The sequence below is a fragment of the Rhinatrema bivittatum genome, chromosome 2, assembly GCF_901001135.1.
Source record: "Rhinatrema bivittatum chromosome 2, aRhiBiv1.1, whole genome shotgun sequence".
Taxonomy (NCBI): domain Eukaryota; kingdom Metazoa; phylum Chordata; class Amphibia; order Gymnophiona; family Rhinatrematidae; genus Rhinatrema; species Rhinatrema bivittatum.
In genome coordinates, this window is record NC_042616.1 from 820,598,765 (window position 1) to 820,611,784 (window position 13,020).

Genomic DNA, 13,020 nt, shown 5'->3' on the forward strand with positions numbered 1-13,020 from the left:
TGTGTTGACAGCAGGCTGCCAGTATTTCTGTAACAAGCTAACTGTGGATAACCTCAAGAAAAATCAAACAACATCTAAATCTAACTTTTCTTTTTAAACTATCAGACTTCCAGAAGAACAAGGAATGGACAAACCAGACTCCCAGATACTCCAACGACTGGGAAGGCTTGAGACAGCTCTTGTCCAAGTTTACTACCCAACTGAGTTCCTGAATCAAGCAGGTCACCCTGTTGGTCACCCGGAGACTTTCTTCTACGGGCTTGGCCCAGATCAACTAGCCGTCCAAGTAAGGGTGTACGAGTGAGGATGCCTTCTCTTCTTAATGCTGCCGACACGACCACCATAATCTTGGAAAATGTTCTTGGGGTGGTGGCTAGGCCACAGGGCAGTGCCCAGAACTGCTAATGATGACCCAGTAGCCAAAGCGTAGGAAGCGTTGGTGTTCCTGTCGGATTAGAATATGGTTTGGACTCCCTATCAGGAATGGCGCCGACATGCGACGCCTCCGTAATGGACATCTTTTAGGATGGACAATAAGGACCGTAGTCGCAGTCATCTCAATCCTCCTTTAATGCAGTTTATCCGATTTTTGTAATTCTTTTTCTCTTCCAGTGTTACGACGCTTGTGGTTTACTGTGGTGATTTCTTTACCTGTTGTCTGTTAATGCTGTTAATATGATAAGTGCCAAATAAAAACTTTCAATACAAAAAAAAAAAAAATAACCCTTGCTTTAATTACACGATGTTAGGTTCCATATTAGGAGCTACCACCCAGGAAAAAGATCTAGGCATCATAGTGGGTAATACTTTAAAATCATCGGCTCACTGTGCTGTGGCAGTCAAAAAAGCAAACAGAATGTTAGGAATTATTAGGAAGGGAATGGTTAATGAAACGGAAAGTGTCGTAATGCCTCTGTATCGCTCCATGGTGAGACCGCACCTTGAATACTGTGTACAATTCTGGTCTCAAAAAAGATATAGATGTGATGGAGAAGGTACAGAGAAGGGCAACCAAAATGATAAAGGGGATGGAACAGCTCCCATATGAGGAAAGGCTGAAGAGGTTAGGGCTGTGGAGAAGAGACAGCTGAGGGGGGATATGAGAGAGGTGTTTAAAATCATGAGAGGTCTAGAACGGGTAGATGTGAATCGGTTAATTACACTTTCGAATAATATAAGGACCAGGGGGCACTCCATGAAGTTAGCATTGGGCACATTTAAGACTAATCGAAGAAAATTATTTTTTACTCAACGCACAATGGAGAAATTACTTACCTGATAATTTCGTTTTCCTTAGTGTAGACAGATGGACTCAGGACCAATGGGTATACTGTACTCCTGATAGCAGTTGGGAGACGGAGTCAGATTTCAATCTGACTTCAGCCTACACATACCCATGCAGGAAGCTCTGCTCTTCAGTATTTCTCCGTCTCCTTAGTAGTTTGGGACACTACACACGCTTGCAGAGCTTTAGAAAATCCAAAGCAAAAGAAGAAAGAAAATCCATTGGTCCTGAGTCCATCTGCTACATGCTAGGAAATTAAGCTCTGGAAATTGGTGCCAGAGGATGTGGTTAGTGCAGTTAGTGTAGCTGGGTTCAAAAAAGGTTTGGATAAGTTCTTGGAGGAGAAGTCCATTACCTGCTATTAATCAAGGTTACTTAGGGAATAGCCACTGCTATTAATTGCATCAGTAGCATGGGATCTTCTTAGTGTTTGGGTAATTGCCAGGTTCTTGTGGCCTGGTTTTGGCCTCTGTTGGAAACAGGATGCTGGGCATGATGGATCTTGGTTTGACCCAGCATGGCAATTTCTTATGTTCTTAAACTACTTTCCTTGCGGAGACCACAAAATCAAAACAGGCATCCGCCAAGTATGTGGCACCTGGTTCCAAGTGGAATGAGTCCTCACCAGAATTTTCTTCTATCTCCTGAGAAAGGCAGAGGCCACACCTCATCACAACGCTGCAGCAAGCAGAGATCTGAAGCCGCATGCTAACAGCCTAAAAGGCCTGCTTAAGCATGGATTCCATTTTTCAATCTTGAGTATTTTAAGAGCACGTCCATGCTTAACCAGAATAGTGGTCCTCTTAGTTACTGAGCATACTAAAGTATCCACTCTGCCCAAATGGAGTTTCTCACACTGCAAAGGATGCCTGGGATAAGGAGCATGGAATCTATTGACCTTTTGGGATCCTGCCAGGTACTTGTAACCTGGGTTGGTCACTTTTTGAAACAAGAAACTTGGGCTTGATAGACCTTTGGTCTGACTCAGGGTGGCAAATCTTATGTTCTTAGTTTAGCTCATGAGTGGCCACCCTTAAAATTAGTTTCTGGTGTCACTCGCTCCAAATCAATCAAATCCTTCATGGCAGGGTGCAGGGGAAAAAACCTGGAAGGCTTCTGAATGATAAGCACATGGCAGAGAGGCTCTTCCTTCCTGTAATTCCCAATATTCAGCTGCGTGGTCAGGAAGGACAGTTTCTCCCTACAGAAAAGGCACAAGGCTGAAGCTCTGACTCATTTTAGGAGGGCACTCGCCCTCCTCAAGGTCCTCATCATGATCCCCCTCGGTGCTTTAAACCCATCCAAGGAGAACCCTCCTCCTCTGACATCCTCCAGTCCCTCCTCCCCTGACATCCTCCAGTCCCTCCTCCTCTGACATCCTCCAGTCCCTCCTCCCCTGACATCCTCCAGTCCCTCCTCCCCTGACATCCTCCAGTCCCTCCTCCCCTGACATCCTCCAGTCCCTCCTCCCCTGACATCCTCCAGTCCCTCCTCCCCTGACATCCTCCAGTCCCTCCTCCCCTGACATCCTCCAGTCCCTCCTCCCCTGACATCCTCCAGTCCCTCCTCCCCTGACATCCTCCAGTCCCTCCTCCCCTGACATCCTCCAGTCCTTCCTCCCTCTGACATCCTCCAGTCCCTCCTCCCCTGACATCCTCCAGTCCCTCCTCCTCCAGTCCCTCCTCCTCTGAAATCCTCCAGTCCCTCCTCCCCTGACATCCTCCAGTCCCTCCTCCCCTGACATCCTCCAGTCCCTCCTCCCCCTGACATCCTCCAGTCCCTCCTCCCCTGACATCCTCCAGTCCCTCCTCCCCTGACATCCTCCAGTCCCTCCTCCCCTGACATCCTCCAGTCCCTCCTCCCTCTGAAATCCTCCAGTCCCTCCTCCTCTGAAATCCTCCAGTCCCTCCTCCCCTGACATCCTCCAGTCCCTCCTCCCCTGACATCCTCCAGTCCCTCCTCCCTCTGAAATCCTCCAGTCCCTCCTCCCCTGACATCCTCCAGTCCCTCCTCCCCTGACATCCTCCAGTCCCTCCTCCCCTGACATCCTCCAGTCCCTCCTCCCCTGACATCCTCCAGTCCCTCCTCCCTCTGAAATCCTCCAGTCCCTCCTCCCCTGACATCCTCCAGTCCCTCCTCCTCCAGTCCCTCCTCCCCTGACATCCTCCAGTCCCTCCTCCCTCTGACATCCTCCAGTCCCTCCTCCCCTGAAATCCTCCAGTCCCTCCTCCCTCTGAAATCCTCCAGTCCCTCCTCCCTCTGAAATCCTCCAGTCCCTCCTCCCCTGACATCCTCCAGTCCCTCCTCCCCTGACATCCTCCAGTCCCTCCTCCTCCAGTCCCTCCTCCCCTGACATCCTCCAGTCCCTCCTCCCCTGACATCCTCCAGTCCCTCCTCCCCTGACATCCTCCAGTCCCTCCTCCCTCTGACATCCTCCAGTCCCTCCTCCCCTGACATCCTCCAGTCCCTCCTCCCCTGACATCCTCCAGTCCCTCCTCCCGACATCCTCCAGTCCCTCCTCCCCTGACATCCTCCAGTCCCTCCTCCTCCTCCAGTCCCTCCTCCCCTGACATCCTCCAGTCCCTCCTCCTCCTCCAGTCCCTCCTCCCCTGACATCCTCCAGTCCCTCCTCCCTCTGACATCCTCCAGTCCCTCCTCCCCTGAAATCCTCCAGTCCCTCCTCCCCTGAAATCCTCCAGTCCCTCCTCCCCTGACATCCTCCAGTCCCTCCTCCCTTGACATCCTCCAGTCCCTCCTCCTCTGAAATCCTCCAGTCCCTCCTCCCCTGACATCCTCCAGTCCCTCCTCCTCCAGTCCCTCCTCCCCTGACATCCTCCAGTCCTTCCTCCCCTGAAATCCTCCAGTCCCTCCTCCCCTGACATCCTCCAGTCCCTCCTCCTCTGAAATCCTCCAGTCCCTCCTCCCCTGACATCCTCCAGTCCCTCCTCCTCCAGTCCCTCCTCCCCTGACATCCTCCAGTCCCTCCTCCCCTGACATCCTCCAGTCCTTCCTCCCCTGACATCCTCCAGTCCCTCCTCCCCTGACATCCTCCAGTCCCTCCTCCTCTGAAATCCTCCAGTCCCTCCTCCCCTGACATTTTATTTTATTTATTTATTTTTAGATTTTTATATACCGGTGTTCCTATATGAAATAAAGATCACATCGGTTTACTCCAGTCCCTCCTCCCCTGACATCCTCCAGTCCCTCCTCCGCTGACATCCTCCAGTCCCTCCTCCCCTGACATCCTCCAGTCCCTCCTCCCCTGACATCCTCCAGTCCCTCCTCCCTCTGACATCCTCCAGTCCCTCCTCCTCCAGTCCCTCCTCCCCTGACATCCTCCAGTCCCTCCACCCTCTGAAATCCTCCAGTCCCTCCTCCCCTGACATCCTCCAGTCCCTCCTCCCCTGACATCCTCCAGTCCCTCCTCCCCTGACATCCTCCAGTCCCTCCTCCCTCTGAAATCCTCCAGTCCCTCCTCCCGACATCCTCCAGTCCCTCCTCCTCCAGTCCCTCCTCCCCTGACATCCTCCAGTCCCTCCTCCCTCTGACATCCTCCAGTCCCTCCTCCCCTGAAATCCTCCAGTCCCTCCTCCCTCTGAAATCCTCCAGTCCCTCCTCCCTCTGAAATCCTCCAGTCCCTCCTCCCCTGACATCCTCCAGTCCCTCCTCCTCTGAAATCCCCTCCCCTGACATCCTCCAGTCCCTCCTCCCCTGACATCCTCCAGTCCCTCCTCCCCTGAAATCCTCCAGTCCCTCCTCCCTCTGAAATCCTCCAGTCCCTCCTCCCCTGACATCCTCCAGTCCCTCCTCCTCTGAAATCCTCCAGTCCTTCCTCCCCTGAAATCCTCCAGTCCCTCCTCCCCTGACATCCTCCAGTCCCTCCTCCTCTGAAATCCTCCAGTCCCTCCTCCCCTGACATTTTATTTTATTTATTTATTTTTATATTTTTATATACCGGTGTTCCTATATGAAATAAAGATCACATCGGTTTACTCCAGTCCCTCCTCCCCTGACATCCTCCAGTCCCTCCTCCTCCAGTCCCTCCTCCCCTGACATCCTCCAGTCCCTCCTCCCCTGACATCCTCCAGTCCCTCCTCCCGACATCCTCCAGTCCCTCCTCCCTCTGAAATCCTCCAGTCCCTCCTCCAGACATCCTCCAGTCCCTCCTCCCCTGACATCCTCCAGTCCCTCCTCCCCTGACATCCTCCAGTCCCTCCTCCCTCTGACATCCTCCAGTCCCTCCTCCCCTGAAATCCTCCAGTCCCTCCTCCCCTGACATCCTCCAGTCCCTCCTCCCCTGACATCCTCCAGTCCCTCCTCCTCCAGTCCCTCCTCCCTCTGACATCCTCCAGTCCCTCCTCCCTCTGACATCCTCCAGTCCCTCCTCCCCTGAAATCCTCCAGTCCCTCCTCCCTCTGAAATCCTCCAGTCCCTCCTCCCCTCTGAAATCCTCCAGTCCCTCCTCCCCTGACATCCTCCAGTCCCTCCTCCTCTGAAATCCTCCAGTCCCTCCTCCTCTGAAATCCTCCAGTCCCTCCTCCCCTGACATCCTCCAGTCCTTCCTCCCCTGAAATCCTCCAGTCCCTCCTCCCCTGACATCCTCCAGTCCCTCCTCCTCTGAAATCCTCCAGTCCCTCCTCCCCTGACATTTTATTTATTTATTTTTAGATTTTTATATACCGGTGTTCCTATATGAAATAAAGATCACATCGGTTTACTCCAGTCCCTCCTCCCCTGACATCCTCCAGTCCCTCCTCCCCTGACATCCTCCAGTCCCTCCTCCCCTGACATCCTCCAGTCCCTCCTCCCTCTGAAATCCTCCAGTCCCTCCTCCCCTGACATCCTCCAGTCCCTCCTCCTCCAGTCCCCTCCTCCCCTGACATCCTCCAGTCCCTCCTCCCTCTGACATCCTCCAGTCCCTCCTCCCCTGACATCCTCCAGTCCCTCCTCCCCTGACATCCTCCAGTCCCTCCTCCCTCTGAAATCCTCCAGTCCCTCCTCCCTCTGAAATCCTCCAGTCCCTCCTCCCCTGACATCCTCCAGTCCCTCCTCCCCTGACATCCTCCAGTCCCTCCTCCTCTGAAATCCTCCAGTCCCTCCTCCCCTGACATCCTCCAGTCCTTCCTCCCCTGAAATCCTCCAGTCCCTCCTCCTCTGAAATCCTCCAGTCCCTCCTCCCCTGACATTTTATTTTATTTATTTATTTTTAGATTTTTATATACCGTGTTCCTATATGAAATAAAGATCACATCGGTTTACTCCAGTCCCTCCTCCCCTGACATCCTCCAGTCCCTCCTCCTCCAGTCCCTCCTCCCCTGACATCCTCCAGTCCCTCCTCCCCTGACATCCTCCAGTCCCTCCTCCCTCTGAAATCCTCCAGTCCCTCCTCCCCTGACATCCTCCAGTCCCTCCTCCTCTGACATCCTCCAGTCCCTCCAGTCCCTCCTCCCCTGACATCCTCCAGTCCCTCCTCCTCTGACATCCTCCAGTCCCTCCTCCCCTGACATCCTCCAGTCCCTCCTCCTCCAGTCCCTCCTCCCCTGACATCCTCCAGTCCCTCCTCCTCTGACATCCTCCAGTCCCTCCTCCTCTGACATCCTCCAGTCCCTCCTCCTCTGACATCCTCCAGTCCCTCCTCCCCTGAAATCCTCCAGTCCCTCCTCCCTCTGAAATCCTCCAGTCCCTCCTCCCTCTGAAATCCTCCAGTCCCTCCTCCTCTGACATCCTCCAGTCCCTCCTCCTCTGACATCCTCCAGTCCCTCCTCCTCTGACATCCTCCAGTCCCTCCTCCTCTGACATCCTCCAGTCCCTCCTCCTCTGACATCCTCCAGTCCTCCCTTGCTCTGGCCCATAGAAGACACAGAGGGATTTTGAAAGGGCTGGGGACAAACCTGAAAGAGTGCCCTGTCCCATACTGAAATACTCTTTAAAAATCTCCACCCAAGGCAGAAGCTGAGCTAAGAACTCCCACTGCCTTGGGCTGAGAGGAGGGGCCCAAGATCCCCCCCCCCCCCTCCAGATCTGAGGGCTCCTGGGCACTGCAGCCCATCTTTCATCCTGACCCGCGGCCCCAGAGACCCACAATCTCGTACCACTGCCTGCCTGCGCTTTCCGAAGGTTGCAGAGCGCGGTTTTCCCCCCCCATGCTTCACATCTGCCACCATCTTGCTCCCTAAGGGAAAACATCCCCAAGCAAAAGCTTCCAATTCGGGGACTCTCCCCTACCTGGAGAAGCCCCAAGATAGCCTCCAACGTCTCAGCAATGCAAAACTGACCATCGGGGCTTCAGCCACTGAAGCAGCAAGGCTCCTCTCCCTTTTTTCACTTTATTGCAGCCACTGCTGAAAACAGTCCCCAAATTAAAGAGATACCCACCCGAATAAGAGAGAGGATCAAGGAAGCGAGGGAAGGAGGAGAGATAGAGAGGAGGAAGCTGCCGCACAAGTCCCCGGATGCAGAACCTGCTCAGTGGAGGGAGTAAGGGAGCTCTAGGCTTTCACCACCAGAGCCCTTCTCCCCTTATTTCACAAAAGAAATTCTCCTAAGGATCCAACATTGGCAGATACCTATAAGGAGTGACATCAGCAACGCGGATCTCTGTCTCCACCTACTGGCATTACCCGATTGTTTGTACTGGTCCAACTGGTCAGTTACTCCTTCAGAAGAGAAGTGAAATAACACAATACGGCTTTGACTAATGTTGTCCCTGGGCAATTTCAGTTGTTCTGAAGGCAAAATCTAGCTCAGTGGCTCACTGAGGATCTCTGAACCTCTATAAGACTAGGTAGGGCATTAGAAAGAAAATGGCAGACGTCTCCATTGGATATGGATAATGCTGCATGACAGATCCGCTAGGACCAGCCGAGCAGCTATGAATCAGGGAAGCCAGGGGTCAAATCCCACTGCCACGCCTCGTGTCCTTGGGCAGGTCACATCTCCCTCCATTGCCTCGGGTATATACTTAATCATACAGACTGTAGTGCGCCTTATCTAATAGAGCTAAGCAGACAGAGATTTGGTGTAAGAGATGGTTCCTGAAGGTCCAACCTGTGAACTGTGTTCTCCCATGACAAGAGGGCTCTAAGGAAAGGGGGAGAGGGTAGAGAGAGGAGGGTCTGCCAGTCCAGCTCTGGCAATGGGTGCAACCTGCTGTGGCTGATGTATTTGAGACAGCCAAAAAAATTACAAAGACATATCAGACTACCTCGATTTGTTTAAATAACTGTTTTTCTTTTAAGGCACCACAAGAAAAAAAAAGATGGGTTAAAGGCATATACTAACAGTCTGCATGCATCAATCTGCATGTTAAAGGCATATACTGACAGTCTGCATGCATCAATCTGCATGTTAAAGGCATATACTGACAGTCTGCATGCAATCTGCATGTTAAAGGCATATACTGACAGTCTGCATGCATCACTGCATGTTAAAGGCATATACTGACAGTCTGCATGCATCACTCTGCATGTTAAAGGCATATACTGACAATCTGCATGCATCACTCTGCATGTTAAAGGCATATACTGACAATCTGCATGCATCAATCTGCATATTAAAGGCATATACTGACAGTCTGCATGCATCACTGCATGTTAAAGGCATATACTGACAGTCTGCATGCATCAATCTGCATGTTAAAGGCATATACTGACAGTCTGCATGCACTCTGCATGTTAAAGGCATATACTGACAGTCTGTATGCATCACTCTGCATATTAAAGGCATATACTGACAGTCTGCATGCATCACTCTGCATGTTAAAGGCATATACTGACAGTCTGCATGGCCCAGGATGCATCAAGATGAAATATGAATCAAAGTGGAGCACCTGCCAAGACACTGCCGAACAGCCGATCACAACTGTGTCAGCCTACAGCCACGCTGCAATGCCCAGCAGAGAAGCAGGCAAGCTTTCCAAAGTCCAGGGGAGCCTGGAAGGTCTGCTGCAGCATTTCTCCTCAACGACAGGCCAGCATCCCGGAGAGCGGAGCATGGAGCACAGGAAGTGACATCACTTCCTTCTTAGGTGCAAGCAGAACCCATCAGTGCTGACTGGCAAGGAATGGGAGAGGAAGAGGCCATCTCTGGGTAAGAGAGGACAGAAGAGGTTAAGAATAGATAAAAGGGAGAGGGTTGTACATATCCAGGTGAGCTCTGCTTAGGAGAAATAAGATAAGAGGGGGAGAAATATTTTATTTATTCAGATTTTCATTGGCAGCTCATGGCACTGTATTTCCCTGTCCCCAGAGAGCTTATAATCTAAGAGCCTGATTTACTAAGGCTTTTCTTCCATTCTGTGTCTACAGGGAAAATGCCTTAAGTTTGTACCTGAGGCTGTGCACAGTGACGCAAGCTGCCCAAGGTCACAAGGAATGTCAGTGGGGTTTGAGTTCCAGCTTCCCTGGTCCTCGACCTGCTGCTCCTAACCACCAGGCTACTCCTCCACTCAGAAAAAGCGTAAGATAAATACCCCGGCCAGGTTTGATTTGGTTCAAAGAGAATCAATAGCGTGGGCTCATAGTATCCATACAGGAACTGCATGTCAATAATGTTCAGCAGCTTCTCATCCAACTCCCGGATATCGATGATGTAACTGGGCAGGAAACTGGACTTCTGTCTGCAAGAGAGAGAGGAATGATCACTCACATGCTTTCCAGAGGCAGAGAGACAAGGCCTGCTCACAGAATACATGATACGAGGGTAGACAAGAACCCTAAGACCCACCCCCAGTCTAAACATTTCCTACTGTAGACCTCAGGTAATCTCATGCTTTCCCACTCATCCCTCCATCACAGCTAAGGATCCTCTGTGCTTATAGGAAAATTGGTTCTTACCTGCTACTTTTCGTTCCTGAAGTACCCCAGATCAGTCCAGACGAGTGGGTTTTGCCTCCCGACCAGCAGATGGAGGCAGAGAACAAAACTTTGAGGCCCTGCTACATAACCGAGAGCGCCACCTGCAGTCCCTCAGTATTGTCCTGTACCCAAACCAAGATGTCCACCTTAAACCCCAATCAAGTTTGGGCAAACAGAGACTTAAAGTTGGGGCCCCCTTGATTTAACACAAATCTATACCAAACTATGTACACTTCTTCACAAACCAGCAGTCAGTTCATCCAGAAGCAAGGAAGTCTTTCGACAGATGGGAATAGGCCTCTGGACTGATCCATGGTACTTCAGCAACGAAAATTAGCAGGTAAGAACCAATTTTCCTTTCCTGTTTGTTCCTCGGATCAGTCCAGACGAGTGGGATGTACCCAAGCCCTTCTATTCTGGGCGGGAACCCGAAAGACCCACACGTAACACACTCTCCCCAGAAGACGCCTCTCCTGGGGGCTCGCACATCCACGTGGTAATGTTTGGTAAAAGTGTGAGAGAAGATCACATCACCGCACGGCAGATCTCAGCTGACCCTCCACCCACGAGACGCCTCTCCTGGGAGCTCGCACATCCACGTGGTAATGTTTGGTAAAAGTGTGAGAGAAGATCACGTCACCGCACGGCAGATCTCAGCTGACCCTCCACCCACGAGACGCCTCTCCTGGGGGCTCGCACATCCACGTGGTAATGTTTGGTAAAAGTGTGAGAGAAGATCCCGTCACCGCACGGCAGATCTCAGCTGACCCTCCACCCACGAGACGCCTCTCCTGGGAGCTTGCACATCCACGTGGTAATGTTTGGTAAAAGTGTGAGAGAAGATCACGTCACCGCACGGCAGATCTCAGCTGACCCTCCACCCACGAGACGCCTCTCCTGGGGGCTCGCACATCCACGTGGTAATGTTTGGTAAAAGTGTGAGAAAAGATCCCGTCACCGCACGGCAGATCTCAGCTGACCCTCCACCCACGAGACGCCTCTCCTGGGGGCTCGCACATCCACGTGGTAATGTTTGGTAAAAGTGTGAGAGAAGATCACGTCACCGCACGGCAGATCTCAGCTGACCCTCCACCCACGAGACGCCTCTCCTGGGGGCTCGCACATCCACGTGGTAATGTTTGGTAAAAGTGTGAGAGAAGATCCCGTCACCGCACGGCAGATCTCAGCTGACCCTCCACCCACGAGACGCCTCTCCTGGGGGCTCGCACATCCACGTGGTAATGTTTGGTAAAAGTGTGAGAGAAGATCACGTCACCGCACGGCAGATCTCAGCTGACCCTCCACCCACGAGACGCCTCTCCTGGGGGCTCGCACATCCACGTGGTAATGTTTGGTAAAAGTGTGAGAGAAGATCACGTCACCGCACGGCAGATCTCAGCTGACCCTCCACCCACGAGACGCCTCTCCTGGGGGCTCGCACATCCACGTGGTAATGTTTGGTAAAAGTGTGAGAGAAGATCCCGTCACCGCACGGCAGATCTCAGCTGACCCTCCACCCACGAGACGCCTCTCCTGGGAGCTTGCACATCCACGTGGTAATGTTTGGTAAAAGTGAGAGAGAAGATCACGTCAGTGCACGGCAGATCTCAGCTGACCCTCCACCCACGAGGAACGTGCTCTCAACCCCTCCAGCACCAGTCGGCCCTTACAGATGTAAGCGGACGCTATCATCTCTTTCTACCATTCAGCAAAAATAGTGCCCCTGGAAACCTTATTTCCTTTCTTTGTTCCATTGAACAGGACAAACAGATGATCCAATCTCCAAAAGGCATTTGTCACCTGAGATACCACCAAAGAATTCAACGCACATCCAATAAATGAAGTCCCGAGCCATAGGAGTATCGGCCATCGGGTTCGGGAAAGCCGGAAGCTCAACAGCCTGACTAAGATGAAAGGAGGAGACCACCTTCAACAGAAAGGAAAGAACTGTACATAAAGAAACGTCAACCTCCGAAAAGCAGAGGAAGGGATCCCTGCACGCGAGAGGCGAGCGTAATTCTATGTTGTTATCTTAGAGCCTCTCGCTCTACCTGCCTTTCCTCTGAAAAAGGTTCTCTTCTTGTGCATTACGTACATGCGAGGTATTTAACAGCCCCCGTGGCAGCGCTGTTCCTCACCGCTGAACCCTCCCCTCACCCGCACAGCAGAAAGTTCAGGGACATCATCTATCGCGCACCTTTGTTCTTTGGGTGTAATGGCCGCAGACGGCTTTAGAACTGCTCACTTGTTTTATCCGAGTCGTACACCTCCAGCAAGCTGCCCCCTCTTTGCCACGCAGCATGGATCCCTGCAAAGTGACGATTTTCCTTACCGGCCCCCCTGCCACGTTGCCTCCACCAGCCTTGAAGGTCCAAAATCAAATTAAAGCGGGGCAGCTGATATGTGCATTAATAATTCTGCATTGTCTGGGGTACCCAGCCCCTCTACAGCGAGCACAATCAGAAGCTTACAAACACATGATTTGTGATCTAACATACGTAGAAATCTCTCTGCCCTTGGTGGAACGGGGCTAATTAACATTAAGATCTCTCCAAGCTCGCTGTAATAACCCGTCCAACCAGTACTGATGATATTAGCTGGGGATCTCTCGCAAATAAAGACGCCCCACGCACCCCCTCCCAATCAGCGACATGAAAATCATCCCGCCTTTAATTTTCTAGTAGTACTGCATAACCTCCGACACGAGGGGGGGGGGCCTGCGGCATGGGCCAAGAGAAAGAGCTGGCGCGGGGATTTAAATTCCCATTTCTGTCAGTCCATCATCCCGTGCACCCGAGCCGGACACGGCACAATGAAGCAATAGGCAGGCGCGTGAGGAGAAGCAGGGAAACGAGGGGTGGTCAGGGCGCACGGATCTGC

At 52.3% G+C, this 13,020-nt stretch overlaps 1 protein-coding gene across 1 annotated transcript in view; it reads right to left on the bottom strand.

Annotated features, from left to right (window-relative positions):
* LOC115083418 (cleavage and polyadenylation specificity factor subunit 1-like) overlaps positions 1-13,020 on the bottom strand; it is a gene marked incomplete in the record, with an annotated part of 265,845 nt that overhangs the window by 202,305 nt on the left and 50,520 nt on the right. Inside the window, 1 exon segment of the mRNA XM_029587223.1 lies at positions 9,756-9,902. Within this exon segment, the coding sequence (XP_029443083.1) occupies positions 9,756-9,902 (147 nt within the window).